Source organism: Nicotiana tabacum, chromosome 3, assembly GCF_000715075.1.
Source record: "Nicotiana tabacum cultivar K326 chromosome 3, ASM71507v2, whole genome shotgun sequence".
NCBI classification, from domain to species: domain Eukaryota; kingdom Viridiplantae; phylum Streptophyta; class Magnoliopsida; order Solanales; family Solanaceae; genus Nicotiana; species Nicotiana tabacum.
In genome coordinates this window covers 195,213,682-195,234,910 of record NC_134082.1, presented here as the reverse complement: position 1 = coordinate 195,234,910, position 21,229 = coordinate 195,213,682, and the positions used below count along the sequence as shown (strand labels likewise).

Here is a 21,229-nt window from a genome sequence, read left to right as displayed (position 1 = left end):
AAAATCTGGCGATGATAGTTTCAGAATTAATGCACCATTGGATGTTGAATTTAGTTAATTAAGGAGGTGTATAGTGGTGTCCAATTTCAATTTGTAATTGCAGAACGCAGAGAACATAGAAAGATGCAAAATATCTTCATCTTTACCAAGGGAGCAGGAAAGGGGATAATATTGTTAGACATAGTTAGTTTGGTCTAAATTCTAACATTTCTACCAAGTAGGTTCACTAAGAGGTCGAACTTGAAACATCCAGTATAATCAAGTTCTCCGTTGATCTTGAATCTAAAGGAGAAGGAATAGTGAAAAAAGAGGGAAGAATTTGACAGTAGGCTTTGCTGGTGGATAATTTTGGCCCATGGAATCTGAATCTCCTTTGATGCACTTGGAAAAAGATAAAGGTCACAGGGTGGGCCCTCCAGTCCCCTCCTTTACTTTGCGTCTACTTTAACCAACTTTAGTTAAGTGAACTGCGACTTGCAGTTGCCCCTGCCAAATTGATTTAAAAATCACAACTTGGATATTTAACAATTAATTACGTATGATTTTCAGCAAAAGGCTGCAACTTGCAGAAGCCACAGACAGGAGTATGATAAATGCAATAAAAAATGTCTTATCCAAATTTAATGCGACCCCACAGGGAAATTGACCAATTTAGTGGATCTAAAGTCGATAATTAACAGTTTACCGTCCTCGAATTATTAACATAGGAAAATTTCACAAGAATTAAGATTTCAGAATCGGAAAGAATTAGAATAGACCATTACATTTAATATTTGAGAAACAGTGAACTTTCCGCCCAAGCATGTCACTTGCATTAAATTGTTCATTAGGGAAAAAAAAACCTTGCTAAATCTTTTATGATGATTTAGAAGTATCGACACTATGGTTGGACGAGGTGGTGCGTAGTATCCCGCACACCAAGAAGCTGTTCATTGGCGGAGATTTCAATGGCCATATTGGGGCTAGTGCTAGGCGTTATGATGATGTGCATGTCGGGTTCGGTTTTGGGGATAGGAACTTCATTGTTGGAATTTGCTAGAGCTTTTGATTTGGTTATAGCCAACTCGAGTTTTCCGAAGAGGGAGGAGCACCTGGTCACATTCCGAAATTCGATGGCCAAGACGCAGATTGATTACCTTCTCTGCAGGAAATGTGATTAAGGTATATGTACTGATTGCAAGGTCAATCCCTAGTGAGCACCTCACGACCCAGCATAGACTCCTAGTAATGGACTTGGAGATCAAGAGGAGTAGGAGGAAAAGGGTGGCGTGCAGGCAACCTAAGATCAAGTGGGGTAACTTGACCAAGGACAAAGCTAAGGAGTTGGGGGAGAAGTTGCTGGCTACGGGGGCCTGGAGGAGTAGGGGGGACGCGACTAGTATGTGGATCATGACTGCGAGCTGCATTAGGGAAGCTGCTAGAGAGGTCTTAGGGGTCACGAAGGGCTTTTTTGGGGGTCATAAAGGGGACTGGTGGTGGAATGGAGAGATCCAAGGTAAAAATAGAAGCTAAGAAAGCTGTTTATTTAAAGCTTGTGGAGAGTATATACGAGGAAAAAAGGACTTATCGGGAGTGTTACAAAAAGGCAAAGAAAGAGGCAAAGTTAGCAGTTACAACAGCAAAGAATGCGGCATTTGGTTGTTTGTACGAGGAGCTCGAGGCCAAAGGCGGGGACAAGAAGTTGTACGTGTTGGCCAAGGTAAGGGAGAGGAAGACCCGTGACTTAGACCAAGTCAAGTGCATCAAGGACGAGGATGACAAAGTATTGATGGATGAGGCACTTATTAGAAGAAGATGACAGACATACTTTCATAAACTGTTGAACGAGGAGGGAGATAGAAGCATTGTGCTAGGTGAGTTTGAGCACTCCGAGAGTCGGCAGGATTTTGGATTTTGTAAGCGTATTAAGGTAGAGGAGGTGGAAGGGGCGATGCGTAAGATGTGTAGGGGCAGAGCGACGAGCCTAGATGAAATCCCAGTGGAATTTTGGAATAGCGTGGGGTGAGCAGGCTTGGAGTGGCTCACTGGGTTGTTTAATATTATTTCAGGACGGAGAAGATGCCCGAAAAATGGAGGTGGAGTACGATGGTTCCGTTGTACAAAAACAAGGGTGATATCCAAAATTGCAACAACTATAGGGGTATAAAGCTATTGAGACAAACTATGAAAGTTTGGGAGAAGGTGGTGGAGGCCAGGGTGAGGAGGTGCGTGTCTATTTCCGAGAACCAGTTCGGATTCATGCCGGGACGTTCGACTAAGGAAGCGATTCATCTGGTGAGGAGATTAGTGGAGCAGTATGGGGAAAGGAAGAAGGACTTGCATATGGTGTTTATTGACCTTGAGAAAGCGTACGACAAAATCCTGAGGGAGGTTCTGTGGAGGTGTTTGGAGGCTAGCGGCGTTCCGGTAGCGTTCACTAGGGTGATTAAGGATATGTATGATGGTGCTAAGACTCGGGTGAGGACTGTGAGAGGTGACTCGGAACACTTCCTAGTTGTGATGGGGCCGCACCAGGGATCGGCTCTTAGCCCGTTTTTATTTGCCTTGGCGATGGATGTGTTGTCGCGACACATCCAAGGGAGGTGCCTTAGTGCATGCTATTTGTCGATGATATAGTGTTGATTGACGTGACGCGAGTCTGGAGGTTTGGAGACAAGCCTGGGAGTCTAAAGGTTTCAAGCTGAGCAGAACCAAAACTAAATACTTGGAGTGCAAATTCAATGACGGGACCCATGAAACAAATGTAGATGTAAAGCTTGATGCCCAAGTTATCCCCAAGAGAACAAGTTTCAAGTATCTCGGGTGTATTATCCAAGGTAACGGGGAGATTGATGAAGACGTCACACATCGCTTTGGAGCAGGATGGGTGAGATGGAGGCTCGTTTCTGATATTTTATGTGATAAGAATGCGCCGCCAAGACTTAAGGGTAAGTTTTATAGAGTAGCGGTTCGACCGACTATGCCATGGGGCTGAGTGTTGGCCAGTTAAGAACTCTCATGTGCAAAAGATGAAAGTAGCAGAAATGACAATGTTGAGATGGATGTGTGGGTGTACCAGGAGAGATAAGATTAGGAATGAAGCTATCCGAGACAAAGTGGGAGTAGCCTCCGTGGAGGACGAGATGCGGGAGTAGAGGCTGAGATGGTTTGGATATGTTAAGAGGAGAAGCATTGAAGCTCCTGTTAGGAGGTGTGAGAGCTTGGCCATGGCGAGTTTGAGAAGAGGTCGAGGTAGGCCTAAAAAGTGTTGGGGAGAGGTGATTAGACAGGACATGGCACTGCTTAGCTCACTGAGGACATGACCCTTGATAAGAGGGTGTGAAAGTCTAGGATTAGGGTAGAAGGTTAGAAGGTACTACTTATCTCTCCTTCTTTTTCTTCTCTCTTCCTTTCTTGCTTTCCTTCTTTTTCTTCTTCTTCCTCTTCGTCTCCTTCTTCTTTCTGAGCTGAGGGTCTATTGGAAATAATCTCTCCGCCTTCATTAGGTAGGGGTAAGGTCTGCGTACAGACTACCCTCCCCAGACCCCACATGTTGGGAATATACTGGGTATGTTGTTGTTGTTGACATTACAGTTGGATTTAACTTCACTAAGTGTAAAGAATTTATACTATTAGTGTAGTTTTAACATGTTGTAGCACATAACCCGAGTTACCTGATATTATAAAAATTCCATCATAATGTCTGTATGGAGATTTAACATGTTGTAGCACATAACCTGAGCTACCTGATATTGTAAAAATTCTATCATAATGTCTATATGGAGATTAAACTCAGCAACCTAATACTAACAGCAACCTCACATATCTGATATCACACCCTAGAGTCCATAATGGACTAACTAAAAGTTAGATTAATGATGGTGTTGGAGAATGGAGAAGTATTCAGTGAAGATATCTTCACAATTCACTAACTGAACTGAAAGGAAAGTTTCTATTCCATCTTGCTAAACATGATGTACTAAATGCATACATAACAATATCAACAAAGACAAAGACTCCTATCCAACTAGTTAGAAAATTCTTACACCTTGTAAGAGAGTCGTCTAGTTGGATTTCCGAGGGACACTTTAATCAATTCCAATATCTCAACAGCTTCTCTCAATCTTTTGTCCAGCTCTTTCCTTGCATGTGGCTGTGGAGTCCTGGACCTGCGTAAATTAGGTTCAATCTTAGACAATATATCTACCACAACTAAACTGTTTTATGGAGAAGAAGATTAAGCAACTGGGGTTGGTATATTGAAGAGCAGACCACTTGTCAGGTTTTGCTTTCCGTGAAAGCTCTTCTACATGATCGCGTAGTCTCCTCAAAAGAGCAGGCAACTTGTGCACAGCTTCAACACCTGTTTTCTCTGTGAATATCTTCTTCAAAAGGTCTGACGCAATGAAATATCCCTCTTCTTTGTTTCTGCACAAGCATTTTGCAAAGTAGAAACATATAAAGCTTATGCCACCTGAAGTACATTAGGAACTTGATTTTAATGCTCAATTTCAATAGCATACCTTAAAAACTCCCGCAAGATTGTTTCCACTGATCCACAGCTATCAATTAGTACATTAATCAAGTGTGGATATCGGGAAAGGTTTCTGAGAGTGGAGAGTGCATGTTTTGTAACTTCTTGATCAGGTAGGCTCCGGCTGAGAGAGCTGATCAGCTTTAACAATGTACCAACAGCACCCGCAGCAACAAGTTCTTCACAACATTTTTGTGAATGTTGTGTTGCCATATCTATCAAAGGAAAAGAAAAAGAGGATATTATTTCTTTATGATCCCTAGGTGAACTATCTTGACTGAACTCATCACTCATGAGAATCTAGACATGCACCCTTCTACGCACTGTTAAGTGAGTGGACATTGAAAACAAGAAACAATCAAAGACGTATCTGTACCAGATGCACAAAACACTTACTCAGAGTTGCACAGATACGAAGAATGTCGCTGACACTTCTCATATTCAGAAGTTCTGACAGTGCTGCAACAAGCCTGTTTATTATGCGCATACCATCATTAACATTCGCAGCAGATTTTTGTACTCTCAGACGCAAATCAAGAAGCTGCCCTCTTAAATCTTTTCTCGCAAGGTAACCTTTCATGTATGCCTTCATAGTGAAAAATGACGCATGAGTTAAGAAAGTTCAAGAAGAATGAAGATACTGCTGATTCAACTACAAAAACAAATTTGGAAATATTTGGAATGTATACAAGAAAATTATTCAAGAAGAAGATTGCTAGCAGACATTCTAACAATAAGTACAAGCTTAATCGTGTAAAACTGAGCTTCATTCAATACGGCTAGAAAGCATAACGGCTTGGACGTATATTGCTGAGATAGTGAAAAAGGACACGTACAGTTGAGATAGTATACCCAGTGTGCATTTATTCCCATATGTAACTTAGTGATCCAAAGCATATATGAGCTATCTATTATATTTGACAGTACTACATGATCACGTTCTATTTCTTCAGACAAGAATCTTTTCTTTCTCATCTTCTCACCTTCATATCTTCCCCAATTGCTTTCCTCATAGCTAATTCGCAGAAAAATCACCATAAGGTCATAACAAGAACTTCACCTTTCAAGAATTATACGCTGCTTCAATCCACTACAACCATTCTATCTGGTGATACAAATACTTTGAAACATACACATAATTTAGCAATGCCTATACTGCAAAGATGTTTTCTGATATTGAGCTGAACCATATTTCACTCAAGTAAGGACCCCTCTTTCCGGTGCTGGAAGATTCACACAACAACAACCACATGATTCCAGAGATTTTAAAGATTGTTACTTGACTTGCTCTGGGCCATTCCTGCTATATTGAATAGAACTACTTGCTAATACATTTTTAAGCATTATTGTTCAGCTTTTCTCCATGAACAAAATCAAGTTTCCAGATAATCTAAAAGCGCAAAATCGAGAAAAAAAATATCTTAAAAACATGCGATCAACTACAAAGGGGAGATTAGAAATGAATTATTGGATGCAAAGGCCATACGCACTGTCAGCTATGTTTCAGATGTGAGCGAAAATATTACAATCTACAGCGCAGGAAGATATAAATAGTGAAAGAGAAGGAGAAGTAATCTTCAAAATGCGACAAGAAAAGCTGGAAGTAAACAATACTTACCCAGCCATAGTCAAAGGAAATAAACAGCGGCAATAAAGAACTATAAAATACATGTGAACTTCAGAAGTTGCCTCAAGCATGTTAAGGAAGCACGGTGCGGTAAGCAAGATCTACGACTTACTTGGATCACAATAATTCGGTGCTTGTTTCTTGAAGCACTTTGCCGGGCTGTCCATCCTCGGACATGCGATTGGATGACAAGTGCTGCTTTTGTTCTCTGTTCATGAAGAAGTTTACCTCTCCACCACCTTTGCAACTTTAATACTGCTTGCAATTGTATTTTAAGTGCAAGAGTTTGGTAACCCAATTTTGAGATATTACTGTAGCAAGAGGCCCCTGGAATACCATGCATTAAGTTGATTATAGGCAGGAATAAGAAAAGTCAACAATGAAACTTGTGGTTGAAAATAAAGGTACCTAGGAGACTCATTCTAGTAATGGCTCCTCTTGCAAACCGTTGTATTTCCAAAGTAGCATGCCTTTGGCGAAGGAATGCCTTCCGGTATTTCATGCTCCGAATTGCAGTTTGAATCTTTATAACAGCCTCTTTTTCAATGAGCAGCCTTTTCCTTGTTAACCAGCCACGACAATGGCTCTGGCACAACAAAAATTTATTAAACACTTGAAACAGTCAAGTCCTTTGAGAAAAGTATTGTATTAGTCCATATCATGATAAAGTTGCATGAGCTGCTATATGAAATCCTTGTTAGAGTAGTTAATGTAGGGGTAACATAACGGTTACAGAAGCCAGAAATGACGCAACAATTGACTGGCTGCAAAATATGGAAGTAAAAGCGGCAAATGTCATTGCCAAGTGAAAGTGCCAAAAAATAAACAACGCAGAAGTACCATTTTTTGCAATAAAGAACTATAAAATACATGTGAACTTCAGAAGTTGCCTCAAGCATGTTAAGGAAGCACGGCGCGGTAAGCAAGATCTACGACTTACTTGGATCACAATAATTTGGTGCTTGTTTCTTGAAGCACTTTGCCGGGCTGTCCATCCTCGGACATGCGATTGGATGACAAGTGCTGCTTTTGTTCTCTGTTCATGAAGAAGTTTACCTCTCCACCACCTTTGCAACTTTAATACTGCTTGCAATTGTATTTTAAGTGCAAGAGTTTGGTCACCCAATTTTGAGATATTACTGTAGCAAGAGGCCCCTGGAATACCATGCATTAAGTTGATTATAGGCAGGAACAGGAAACGTCAACAATGAAACTTGTGATTGAAAATAAAGGTACCTAGGAGACTCTTTCTAGTAATGGCTCCTCTTGCAAACCGTTGTATCTCCAGAGTAGCGTGCCTTTGGCGAAGGAATGCTTTCCGGTATTTCATGCTCCGAATTGCAGTTTGAATCTTTATAACAGCCTCTTTTTCAATGAGCAGCCTTTTCCTTGTTAACCAGCCACGACAATGGCTCTGGCACAACAAAAAATTATTAAACACTTGGAACAGTCAAGTCCTTTGAGAAAAGTCTTTTATTAGTCCATATCATGATAAAGTTGCATGAGCTGCTATATGAAATCCTTGTTAGAGTAGTTAATGTAGGGGTAACATAACGGTTACAGAAGCCAGAAATGACGCAACAATTGACTGGCTGCAAAATATGGAAGTAAAAGCAGCAAATGTCATTGCCAAGTGAAAGTGCCAAAACAAAGTATTGCACTTAGCCACTTACAACAATTTTGCTAAATTAAGGCAACAATATTTAGAAATACAAACGCATTTATATACTCCATAACTTGTTAGATAAACTTGTAATGCTTCTGGTTCGTCTATCTACGTTTCTCCTCATGCTAACTGGTGCAAACACGCTGTTTAAGACAAAAAAAAATCTAAGCCTGTCCCATAGGCTAATGATTCAAGGTACAATCTGCTCATGAAAGGAAATGACCTAAATTCTGCGGTTTGATTTGTGTCACATAAACATTATGGAACCCTGTACCTTATGTGACTGAGGATCTCTGGAAGGTTGCAGGATACAACTAACAGAAAAACATAATGCAAATGCATGAAAAAAAGAAGTTACACAATCTAAGTCCTTTAACTAGATGTTGACCTTACGAGGATGTACTTTCAATGAGTAACTTAATAAGCCTGGGGTACCAAATAAAAGGTGTAGTTAAGTACAATATATGGCAGGTCAGTATCGAGTGTATCTCTGAAGTAAATAAAAATGAATCAATATACCTCAAATATTTAATATTTCAAGAAAAAATTACCTGAATCATAATAATTTGAGATTTACGCCTATAAACTTCTCTTTGAGCAATCCGTTTGCGGACATAAGCCTGGATTGCAATTGCTGAAAGAGCTTCCTGTTTATAGCAATGAAAATCCCTCAAACATCTTGCAGATTGAAAAATGCTCTGTATTTTTATTGCTGCTTGCTTCTGATCCACAAATTTTTTCCTCATCAACCATCCATGATAGTAACTTTGAATTTTAGTTGCTGCAAAGTGTTGACTGTGTAGAGGGCTGCTTAATGTATATTCCTTTGAAGCATGTTGGATTGCTACCGCTGCATTTATATTCTCTTCACATTCCTTAGGAACTGTAGGAGATTGGTCCGTGCTTACAAGAGAAGACCTTACTATCCACCCACGAATACACTTTTGTATGACAATGGCAGCATCAATGAGAGTTTGAGCGGACAAATCTTGCGGTGATGCATCTCCAGTCACATGTCTCCGGGAAATCCAGTCTCTTGTGGCACGCTGGATGATTCTTACAGATCTCCTCAACTTAAGAAAGGCATGTCTATCGACCACAAAGGCAGCGTGTTTTTCCAAATTTTCTGAACAATTCCTTGCACCTGTTCATTTGTAGCAATACATTAAATGATAAAAGTTCTAACAGCTAGTAATGGAGCAAAAGGGAAGGGAAAAAGTAAGCATATACCACATAGTGATGCCAGATATGTCTGTGAACCAAAAAACTGAATTGATTGTTCCTTCTTTACCCTCAGCCATGCTTGTACTGCAGCTTGCAAGATACAGACTGCATTCCTAATCCTCAAATATTTGCGACGCTGCACTGACTGTCTGAAATGAGACTGTATTACTTTTGCTGCATTTTCTGAAACAATGAGACAAACATCTTTCAGCTGACTTGAGAGCTGGTAAAACTATACCTGAAGCATTCAAATTTTCATCTTCAGATGACAAAGCACAGAATGGAGATAGTAGGGGTGACACCCACATTGAATTATATACAAGAAGAAAAGCTATCGGAGAGAATATTGACATGTTCATGATAATGGTTACAGCAAAATATTTACACACTAAGTACGTAATTGTTTGGTGTAGAAGTTGCTAGTCGTTCCAGATCTATAACACCCCCCAAATGCCAACAGCATTTAAACAGACAGAATAAGCTGAAGTGCCAAAAATCTAAGAAGTATCATGGATGATTACCTTTTTGAGTATCATTGGTTCTTTTACTAGTAAAAGACCACTTTACTAGACTGCTAGAAGTTTCCTTAGAAGTGCATTTGTTATTTTGTTGAGCCATCTCTTGCCACCAAGACATTACAGCCTTAAAATTTCTGGCAACATCTGTATTATCAAAAAGGTCATAAAGACCATGAAATTAAATTAGTACAAAAGGCTATCGATGACATGGATATGAGACTATTACAAAGGAGAGAAGCCTTTATGCAGAGAAAGATTACCTCTACTGAAATTATTTCCGTAAAGAAATGGGAACCTTTTTCATAAAATTTGCATTCATTGGAAAAAGAAAATTGAAACTCGAAATACTTTATTCTAACCAACTTTAAGTAAAATCTGTAGTATTGACAACTTCACGTTTCCACACAACGTTTTCTGCCGCATGGTGTCACAGTCAAAATTATGTTCGCTGTAGTTTATATAAACAGCGCCTACAGGGTTCACTACCATTTGGTTTAATGGAAAATTTTCTGATGCATGGTGTTACCCAAAACTTTACTTCCTGTAGTTCATATAAACAGCTGATGAATGTTTCAAGTCTTCCATTGGCCAAACAAATGAAATAAATAAACGATAAAATTTCTAAAATTAGAATCCCTCAAAAGAACCATCAGACACCTTTGTCATCATTTTGTTCTGGGTCTACAGCTGCTTCAGGATGCATAAACCACTGGTCCGTGCTTAGCCGTCTCCTTTCAGGACTTTGACAATTAAATCCCAATAACTTGTGGAAATTCAATTGATCCTGTTAAAAGACAGCAATTGTCATCAGTTTCCCAAATTAAGACTGACACTAGTGAGTTGCATATAATCTATAATGAACAATACCTTGTTTCTTCTAACTAGTAGTTGAAATGAGAGAAACACCAAGAGAATAATGACACTCTGACCATTGCATGCACCGTTTGTTTCCAGTATATCACTGACTTGTAGTACCTGCAAAAAAATTATATTTAACTTTCAATCATACAATTTTCGGCCCACAAGTATTAAATTGAATTATTCCTGCCATCCCAAAGTGGATGTGGGTTGTTTGGTTTTAATGGAGCCACTAAAATAAAATTACTATGAAAGATCATTTTGGTCTAATGAAATATCCTGAGTTGCACAATAAGTGGTAAGATTTAACTTTCCATGTAGGGACAGACCAAAAAGGAATGATGGACATGGAATTGAGACTGGGGGAGTTTGAGAACAAAGGTATTTTGTTAACTGATCAACAACACCAAATTCATAGAATTATATAAATGGTATTGCGACCTCCAAAAGGTAACATATATGGGTTAAAAGCAATATGTGTCTGATTGTAACAGACCAAATGGTTTCTTCCACTTTTGAATCCCAAATATTTTGGTTAAGGTCAGAACATGGTTCGTTTCTACAAATTGTTCTCTATTTCTCAGTTCAACAGAAGTTCCAGAGGAAGACAAGAGAACCTAAAAAGGATAAAGGCTCAGAGGAACTATACACGGTATCTTATCCAATCACTAGGAGTATTGACTAATAAGGAGGCATGCACTTCTGGCAAGAAAAGACTAAGAGGGAAACTACCCGACAAACTTTCATTAGCCATATCGTAACTCCATAGGTAGATTACAGCTATTGGTTGCTTTTCATAGGATTTGCTCCCCTAAGAAGAATATTCTGTGGAGTGTGTAGTAGTAGGAAATCCTTGTTTGCCTCAATCTCTTAGGAGCAAATGCCTGCAATACATGGAACTCTACAAGCAAATGCTTATTGCAATACACTGCTACTTGAAATATCCCGGAAATATTACAAAAGTTTGAGCAGAGTTACTGTTTGGTTATCATAGAGATCTTTCTAAGTATAAGTTTTCAGGAAAAGAAGATGTATACTAATTTGATGGAAGGTCCCTCTGATGCTAAAAGGTATTTCATTCAGATTAATATGTGAGTGCAGAACCCATGTAAAAAGTTTGAAAGTTGAAGCACTTACAGGAAAATTAAGAGGTCTGGCATATTCTTTTTCTGTAGAAATTTTAAGTACTTTTATCAATACTCTTATTTGCAGGGGACAACTTCATCGTTGGGAAACAACAGTTGGAGCAGCATTTCTTTGAAACACTCAGAACTATTTTGCTCCTAAATCAATTATTTTACCAAGGAAATAACAGAATATTATGAATCGCTCAATTTTTACAGACACTAAGTAAACTATTGTTTCACCTCTGGAAACCTCCCCAATAGCAATGGCAGCTTTTGAGATAGAATAAAATTGTGCACTGCATCTGTGTAATCAACTACAGATACTATGGAAACTTCTTCTTTTGCTTCACTGAGTGCCTGTACTATCATCACAAAACGGTATTGAGCTGCAAAATTGTCTTAGTAAAATGTTAAACAATGATAGATTCATGGATAAAATTCAAGCACCTGATAAGAGCAGGAACAGCGATTGTCCTTGCGGAAATAATAATCAAGCAAGCACCACATAGCTTTTCCATCAACAAACGATGAAAAATTTTCGACCTTAAGGTCATAACTTTCACAAATTGCCTGAAACAGTCAGGTAATCATGTTCATATGATAAATCCAAATCATAATGATACAGGCAGCAATAATCTTCTAACGAGTCTACTACTTATAGAGCATTAGGGTGCTCCATAGTGGAAGCTACATATTCTGCAGCTAGGATTATTTGAAACTGAGCATGAGTGTTACTACATCCTTCGGAAATACTGGGAATATGTTATCCAGACAAGAGCCAAATAACAGGAGTTTTCTATTTTCCTATTAACCAGGCATATTCACCGTGTTAAATCCTGAACGTTTCCTTTTGCATCACAGTTAAAGAGCTATGTTTTCCAGAAAGGAGACTAAAGGACAATCCAACAGAGTAGCGTAGTCAAAATGCCCGCATAGAATCACACCCCATAAGAGTTGTTTCTTTTAGTCATCTACATCAACTAGTCAATCAAACTTCTAAGCATCACTTAACCATATGTGATATAATCAGTGTTAAGCGTACTAGGTGACAACATTGAAAGAATGGCAATGGATCATCACAAAATCAATCGAGAATAATAATAGGATCACCACAAGGCTGATATAAGGAAAACATTACTACCGTAGTCACAAAGTTCATTAAATGATAATAATACCCGGATCCAATTCAGGAGCATGTCCAAGTGATTGCAGCTGCTTGAGTTTTGCTGTAAGTGGAAAATATGAAAAACATTATCAAATTTGGCTTGTTACAGTCAGGTGATTTAAGTGTACGAATATAAAATACACACTCTTTTAGACACAATGAGCATTAACACATAGAGGTGTAAAACATGTTCATAGATTCCTATCTTACCCAATCTACATCACTACGACTCACATTATATACCTATACTGTTCTTAGATGACATTCTGATTCAACCAGTGCCTTGCGATGAGAAAGTTCTTTTTTTCTGGAAAGTAGAATAAGTATCTTTACTCCAGACTAAGCATACCTCAACAACTCCTCGGATTTTAGAAATCTCCTCTGAGAAAAGTTCTTTGTTGATTAGAAGTGGCAACTGCAAAATCGACATCAGAATATATCATGAATATAAAAGAAGTCAAGAATATAGTTCCTGTAGCTAACAACAAATTTTATAATAGTTAGGAAGCAAAGTACAGCTAACTAAACTGAGAAAGGATTTATTGCATAACTATTTTATTTATATAAAAGCAACAGTTAAAAGATCATACCTCGTTAAAAATAAGGTTAAGTTTTTTAGAGTGTACTAACATAGATGGAATAGTCACTACTCACAAGGAATAGTAAATTTCACCTGCAAGTGCACAAAGATGTTCCAGAGCAATGAAATGGTGAGCTCCTTGTCTCCATCAACGATGTCTTCTGCCATAATGATTGTTCCATCTTGATCACACAATGGGACACCTGCCTCCCTGAGAAATTGTAGAACTGTGCCACAGTTCACCAGACTCTTCTTGCGAGTATCTGAGGGAACTACCATTTTCTGACATAGAACAGCACATAGAACAGTTCATAAGCCTTACCATTTTCTGACGTAGAACAGCACATAGAACAGTTCATAAGCCTTACGTTTCCAATTGTAACAGCTTCTGTAGACATGGGAACCAATCTAACACATACAAAAGGAAAGGAAGGAAAGACGATCATTTATAAGCTAACCGAGAGGATAGAAGGATCATGTTGCAAGAGTTGAATGGCTCTGCAAAGTCTAATGCCATCCTGAAGGTCCTTAAATAAATCAGCCACACCAAAGTGATACTCAAGCAAAGGATTCTGCACCAGACAATATCAGTTGGCCACAATAATCAGAGACCTATACTGCAACACATATGAATGATGTCAACCGTGCCGTAAAAGTAAACAGACGACAAGAGCGCTCGCTAACCAAGAGACAACCCCATATAAACGAGGGCTCAACTCGGTCCAACTTAAACATGAGACAACCCGGTAACCAGAAAAAGTCAACCATGTAGTTAAAGCATTTACAATTGCAAACTAAGATCATTAATCAACATGCTTACCTGTTGATATGTCACTTTATAGCCTACGATGACAAGATGCGCAAGTAGATTGCCTTCACCATGCATCACATCAGATGATAAGAACTCTAACATGTTTTTAAGATAGGGAAATGTTAATACACGAGTTATAATAGAAAGGTCTTGTAAACAATCTACAGAAGAAAAATATGAAGAGTAAACAAGCAATTACTGTTGATCAGTTGACGGCTAGATTTAGCATCTGATTGCAAAGAGAACAATAGAGGAGATCCTCCATCTTGTGCGTCAATACCATATTTAAGTGGCAGACTACTCTGAGTTTTGACTCTATCTAGTATGAGAACAAGCAACAAAAATCTCTTCAAGACAATATTGCCTAACTTTTCATAGTAACCAGGTCTATATAAACCCTCCACTAACTTGTTATAAGCATAGGTCTTTGCTAGACCAACATGTGAGAAAAATTGCTTATCAAGCACCATCTTCAAGAAGGCAATTTCTTGGTCGGAATTGACATCTCCATTTGGTAACAAGGTGTCACCCCCCAAGAGTATGTACAATCCAATCCGAAGCCAAACGGGGTTATAACACATAAGAGTTCTCAAGGCTTTCTCCTTCATTCCAACATCAGTTACCATGGGACAATGAGCTCTCATTTTCAGGCGTCCTTCATCAATGGTCTGAAAAGATAACCAAAGCAGGAGAAATTTAACAAATGACCATAATTCAAACCATGATAAAGTAGGCATATATTTTATTTTGTGATAATAATATTTATTGGTTGAATCAAGGTATTGTTACCTAAAGCATGCACAGTCGCACTTTTACAGTTCTCAATTCGCACTAATTACACTTGTGGCTCAAAGAATTGTTAAACAAGTTGTGAAGCTTCAGATTACTTTAGATCGGTGCCTAAGATCTTGATTCCAATATAACACACTCTATCATCTCCTTGAGTAAATATTAGCAGTAGAGTAACTTAGAAAAAGCATCATCAAATCAATCAATCAACTATGAATCATTAGTTTTTTTCAACCTAATTTATTCCAATATAAAACAATTTGTCTTTTGAGAGAAATAAGGGTCCTCTGAGACTAGAGGTTCTCGTAGTTGGACCATTTCTTTAGTTTCAATCTACCACAACCCTCGTCATTTAATCAAGCTTGAGACCAATCATTCTTCGCGAAGGCGGAGTTTCATCAGCAAGCTTCTCATATTTTTTTAAAAACAGATTAAGCTGATTATTCGATCATTCATCAGAAAACGGCTTTACAAATTGATTCAATTGTGAATTTAGCATCTCCATATGTTACCTTTGTTACTTGAGTCATTGTAACAAAAACCTCTTTACAGCTTCCCAAGCTGAGGTAACCACTCATCCTCTCCTTTAAATCATCAAAGCTGCAAATGTCAGTCAACGAAGCTTTAAGTCCCGAAAACATGGAATCTGAAAATGCTGTTGTCTCTCCATCTTCAAAATTTGAGGATAAATGCCTCTGCCTCTTGGGCCCTCGCCACAGCACATCAACTCCAACAGTGTTGTGCCCTGCCCCACTTTCCCTCCTCTTCCCATTTCCTGCAACACACGGCAGCCGATTGGACGTCTCAAATCCTCCGGTGAAACTCGAGACATCGCAACCACAAGAGCTAGGGTTTTCAAACAAGAAATTCAGCCACACGGTAAGCGACTTCGCGAGTGATTTCAACGATTTCTCTTTGCTAATCAACGCCTTTCGTGCTGATTTCGCTTGCTCGAGCTCGAACGCCTTTAATCTTCGAGCAGTAGCACTCGACTTCACCGCCGACGGCTTCATGCTTCCACGACGGCGGACGGAAGATACCGGCGTGGTTTTCGAGGCGGTGAAAAACTCCGCCTGGCAGTGAATCGGTGTAGGAGAAGGAGAACTAAACTTTGCTGCATATCGTGAAGGCTTTGGAGTTTTGAAATTGGAGATTTCTTTAAATGGAAAGTCCTGGAAGGGTGATGGGATGCATGAAGTTTGTGACGCTTTCTTCTGTTCCATTTTCCAGCCAGATTCCGATGGATTTGTCTGAAACTGAGAAAATGGTGAACTTTTTTATCTTTACCGTTTTAATTTGAATGTGGAGACAGGCGGGGGGTTTTATGAGTAGTTAAATTTTGAATTGTACTCGGGTTCTCGGGCCTTCAGCCTGGCCCCTTTCCGGTTCACTCCAAAAGGAAAGGAATCCACAAAAGGTAATCTCCTTAATAAAGGTAAAGTAAATAGGCGGTTACGATATTATACATATGATTGGTTTAATTTCAAATCTAATGATATTTTTTGGGTAAATTTAAAAAATGGTCATATAATTATAATTTTTTTTCATCAAAATCGTACAACTTTATTTTCTCACATAAAAATTATATAACTATGACTTTTTTTCGCCAAAGTCATACAACTTTGTTTTCTCACACAAAAATCATAAAACTTTCACTAACTCACACAAAAATCATAGTGGTTGAAATTTCCGGTAGTATTTTCTTATTTTACGTTTTTTATTTTTATTTTTTAATCTAACAAATAATTACCCAATTAAAATAGAAAAAATATGAGTATATTTTTAGCCGCTCCTTAAAATAATAGCCGGTAAAATATTATTTATATATATATATATATATATATATATATATATAAGTGTGTGTGTGTGTGTATTATATACATATAACATACACATTCTATATGTACTTTCGCTAGCAAATACAATTAGTTTCCGCCAACCGATTAATTATATATTTTCCCCTTAAAATTGGAATGACCGTTCCCAACCTGACTCAATACCCATATACATAAGTTAAAATAATTCTAAAAGTGATTTCTTCCCCTTATAAAAAATTTAGTTTGGAATGCATGAGATTCTAACAAAAAAAAAACAAAAAAAAAATTATAATTAGAGAGCATTTAAAATAAAAATGCTATCAATTTGAATAAAAAAATTGAAAAGACAAATAAAAGATAGAAGTATCATGTTTTGAAGGATTTACTATTCACTTTTAGTATTATTTTAATTTATATTCGGGCGGACCAGATCGGGTTGGGTCATTCCTATTTTAGTTAAATTATTATTTATTTACTAGACTGGAAATAAAAAATAAAAAACCAAAGTAAGAAAATACTTCTAAAAATATATTTTTCGATCGCTATGATTTTATGTGAGTTAGTAAAAAAGTTTATAATTTTTGTGTGAGAAAATATAGTTATATGACTTTGATAAAAAAAAAAAAAAAAAAAAAAAGAAGAAGTCATAGTTATATGATTTTTGTGTGAGAAACAAAGTTAGATGACTTTGGTGAAAGATAATCATAATTACATTACCAATTGTGAAATTTACCCGATTTTTTTTCCATTTCTAATTTGAAAAAAAACGTGAGTAACAACGAAGTATTATCGAATTGGAAATTCTGTAGGTCTAAGTTATATACACGATAGTGTTATATTTCTTTACAAAATTGGTGTAATTTAATTTATTATAGTAAATTAATTATTGTTTACCATGTTATCAATTAACAATTATAATAAATATTTAAAATAACTAGATAGGGTTAAATGTGCAGGGATTATGCAGATACACATGCCCCTTCCCTTCTCTTTTGGATGAATGGGGTGATTTAGAAGGCGATTTTCGATCAAGTTGGTCTTTCTCAACGTGATGTATAGCACGAAAACCCTTTTGATACAAGATAGGGCCATTCACATGAGAGGGAAAAAAAGAATCATTTCTTATCTTCTTTCCCGAGAGGGAAAGAGAACTTCTCCTTGCTGGAGGCCGGGGGTGGGGGTGGGGGGGAGCTTGAACCTACCTATATCTTGATATATCTTTTTTGCGGGTTGTGCTGTAATAAGCAAGATTTGTAATAAGAAAGATCTTGCTATGGTCATACTGATTCACTGAATGCTCTCTCTCTCTCTTTCCGGTTAACCTTCAAAGTGGAAGAAAGAGTATTATTAGTACTCACACGATGTGCGAATATTATTAAAGAATATTAATTATATCAAAGTATAATTTAACTTATTTGAGCACATTAGATCATATGGTTTAACAAAATTATTATTATCCTCTTTGTCTGCTCAATAAATAAACTCCTGTGTAATTATATTAAAGGACTCATATAAACATCGAATAACTTTTGGATGATAGTACAATATCATAACTATATAAGTTATGCTGCAAATAACCTAATAATGTAACATGATTTAAAACAAATGAGAATACATTATAATTAAATAAATCGAAGAAATCCTCCATTTACTATTTTGTTAACTTTATTTGTTATTTGTTCATCATCATTACAATAATGTTGCACTGTGAGCCGAGCCCGGGCCTAAATGGGCTTAATGGGTCGGGTTTAATTGGCCTGGGCTTCGTGGGACTGGGCTCTGGCGGTCCCGGGCCTGACGGTCCCGGGCTTCGTGGGCTCAACGGGTGAGACCAGTCCATGACGGGCCTAAGCCCATATGGTCATGTGTTTAGCGGGTCGGGCCCGTGGGCTTAGCGGGCCTAGCGGGCTTTTTTTTGTTTTTTGTTTTTGTTTAAGGCAATATCTTGTAAACCATATCATGGCTATATAAAATAGTAGAAATCTAATTATTAAAAGTGCTTGACGAAAAAGTAATATATATATAGACTATAGTATACTAGTATAGTATATATAATATATATATATAGTATACTAGTATAGAATGTTATGTATATATATTCTCTTATATATTTTCTTGTAGTATATATATTGTATGTTATGTATATATTTCTCTTATATATTTTTTTGTAGTATATATATTGTATCTTATGTATATATATTCCCTTATATATTTTCTTGTAGTATATATTGTATGTTATAGATATATATAGTATAGCTTATATATTTTCTTGTATTATATATTGTGTCACACCTCCTTTTTCCGCGTCCGAGAGGCGCAGGGGGAGTTTTTCCAATTAAAGGACAATCAAAACGGGATTTGTTTATTTATTTCAGAGTCGCCACTTGGGAGATTTAGGGTGTCCCAAGTCACCAATTTTAATCCCGAATCGAGGAAAATAATGACTCTATATTACAGTCTGTATACCAGAAATCCGGATAAGGAATTCTGTTAACCCGGGAGAAGGTGTTAGGCATTCCCGAGTTCCGTGGTTCTAGCACGGTCGCTCAACTGTTATATTCGGCTTGTTTATCTGATTTTTAATACAATTATGAACCATGTGCAAATTTTATCTTTTAACCACTTTATTAATTATTATTATTAGGAATGTGAACGTCGCTTAAAACATGTCTTTGGACTGCGTCACATGAAATGCACCCACAATCCGGAACATATCTTATTTGACGTTTTGGGATTTGGATTTGGGTCGCATGAAATGCACACCCCAAGTTTTAAGAAAGTAAATTATTAAACACGCGCCTAAAAGACTATCGCGTTATTATTTTTGGGAAGGCCACGAAATTCACTAAGCGGCCCTCCTGAATTCTAAGTAATTTAAAACAAGTATTTACTGAGGGCCCCGCAATTTGTATTTTTATTCGGCGAGGCTCATCTCATTCTTATTTTAAAAGGATATCCTATAGCAACTACGTTTCTTGTCGTGTTTGTCTCTATCAATCGAAAGCAGTAGATAGTCCTAATTAATTAATACTTGCAAGTTATTTTATAACAGAATTCGGAAATGCTAAAATCAGGAACAAGGTTGCGCGCACAGTCAGTCGAATAAATAATCATGGGCCCAAATTCGACCCATGCGTGATGGGCCAAACTTGGGCCACTGCTTGCTCGAAGCAGGCCGACTAAGCCTGTTTTGGCCTGAACTCGACCTTTATAGGGTTGAGATTGCAAGTTTGGTGTTCTTTGTCTTAACAGGTGATTTACTAGTTATATGAGACCATCAATCCGAAAAGGAAGAACTTAATCCAGGATGTACAGTGTTCATACTTGGTATACATTAAAACATATACTGCAAAGTAAACTAAAATCTGAGACGCAACCTATCTCATTGAACATATTATCACCTATCAGCATACATATGTAAGCTACCATTTAGCTAACTTATATTGATATACACTAGGCATACAGGCTGCTTCGAGTGTCAACACAAGAATGAAAATTATCATACAATACATGATATCTAATATAACAGTATATATATGAAAATCAACTTCAAGTCTTTTTCCTTTTTTTGCATTCATGCTCAATGTTCCAATTACATTTGATAGTGCCTTGGTTGTGTACCTGATGTAGAGGAACAGAAGAAGAAGGAAAAGGATCAGCTGAGTAGCACACAGCAAACAACAGCAATCAGCAGATTCGCAGCATCTTTGGCCAAATGCACTAGTGCAGCTGAGCTGCCTGCCCTGCCAATTGGCAGAATGCCCATACCCTTTAAGCCCATGCCTAAGCATCTTTGGTGCCAGCCCCTTTGTTCCTCACGCCTGGTCTTTTGTTTAATCAAGAGTTATGGGCTCATTTTATTTATTCATTTTAAGCCCCATACTCTTATGTCTTGCTCCCCATTAGTATTAGTTTAATCTTAATTAGTACCCTACTTGCCAGCTTCATTTAAACTAACCTTTTCTGCCTTTTTCAAACCCCAGAATACCCCTGCTTGACCTTGATTATTACTGCCCTGCCTATTGCAGCATCAGGGCATTTTTGAACTGATGAAAGTTCAAATTCAAGACTGCCTGGACTGAACCTTTTCAGTCAGTTTCACAATGCAAACAAACCATTTCAAACAATGCTGGGGCATTCAGTCAATGGCAAGGTTCAATTAGTCATGCGACATTATTAGCTCATTCGATTCATTAGTTATAGAAAACTGATCGACGACATTTATCGAGTCGACTATACTAATCATAACAGGTAATGATCAGTCGTTCAAATAAACAACACCTACAGGGACCTAAAGGGCTTCGGACAACTTGGTCAGTCACTAGGAACCTATATAAGTTTATTCATGCGACGACTATACTAATCGGACATGCTTATCATAGGATACATTTAAATCATACACAGAAACCAATCGACCAAATAAAAGGTCTTTACAGAGATGAAGAAATCCGAATGAAAAATAACAAAAAATAACAAATAAACACAACGAAACATGCTGACCACTTAATCAAAACTAACACAAAAGAAAGGAAAA

At 37.7% G+C, this 21,229-nt stretch overlaps 1 protein-coding gene across 3 annotated transcripts; it reads right to left on the bottom strand.

Annotated features, from left to right (window-relative positions):
- Positions 1 to 118: 118 nt before the first annotated feature.
- On the bottom strand, positions 119 to 16,239 carry LOC107810980 (uncharacterized). 3 transcript variants are annotated; one of them, XM_016635810.2, is made up of 23 exons: positions 15,391 to 16,239; positions 14,289 to 14,757; positions 14,099 to 14,184; positions 13,737 to 13,850; positions 13,372 to 13,560; positions 13,048 to 13,113; positions 12,709 to 12,759; positions 11,981 to 12,103; positions 11,774 to 11,890; positions 10,416 to 10,523; positions 10,206 to 10,332; positions 9,552 to 9,692; positions 9,037 to 9,213; positions 8,358 to 8,950; positions 7,377 to 7,554; positions 7,081 to 7,295; positions 6,549 to 6,726; positions 6,253 to 6,467; positions 4,910 to 5,099; positions 4,503 to 4,728; positions 4,252 to 4,407; positions 4,028 to 4,148; positions 119 to 486 (listed from the first exon to the last, which is right to left on the bottom strand). In XM_016635810.2, exons 1-23 carry the CDS (start codon positions 16,099 to 16,101, stop codon positions 445 to 447), a joined length of 4,593 nt encoding a protein of 1,530 aa, XP_016491296.2. In that variant the 5' UTR covers positions 16,102 to 16,239; the 3' UTR covers positions 119 to 444. The 3 variants fall into 3 exon arrangements, with proteins under 3 accessions (XP_016491296.2, XP_075106463.1, XP_016491298.2); XM_075250362.1 differs by lacking the exon at positions 15,391 to 16,239 and adding an exon at positions 14,879 to 15,018; XM_016635812.2 differs by lacking the exon at positions 13,048 to 13,113.
- Positions 16,240 to 21,229: the final 4,990 nt, after the last annotated feature.

What these genes read in the sequence shown, in the direction of transcription:
- LOC107810980 (XM_016635810.2), bottom strand. Translation starts at nt 16,101, where the DNA reads ATGGAACAGAAGAAAGCGTCACAAACTTCATGCATCCCATCACCCTTC. An exon ending in ATAAAGTGACATATCAACAG is followed by an intron (nt 13,851 to 14,098) that starts GTAAGCATGTTG and finishes TGTCTGGTGCAG; the next exon opens with AATCCTTTGCTTGAGTATCA. An exon ending in CTCAAATTATTATGATTCAG is followed by an intron (nt 7,555 to 8,357) that starts GTAATTTTTTCT and finishes TTGTTGTGCCAG; the next exon opens with AGCCATTGTCGTGGCTGGTT.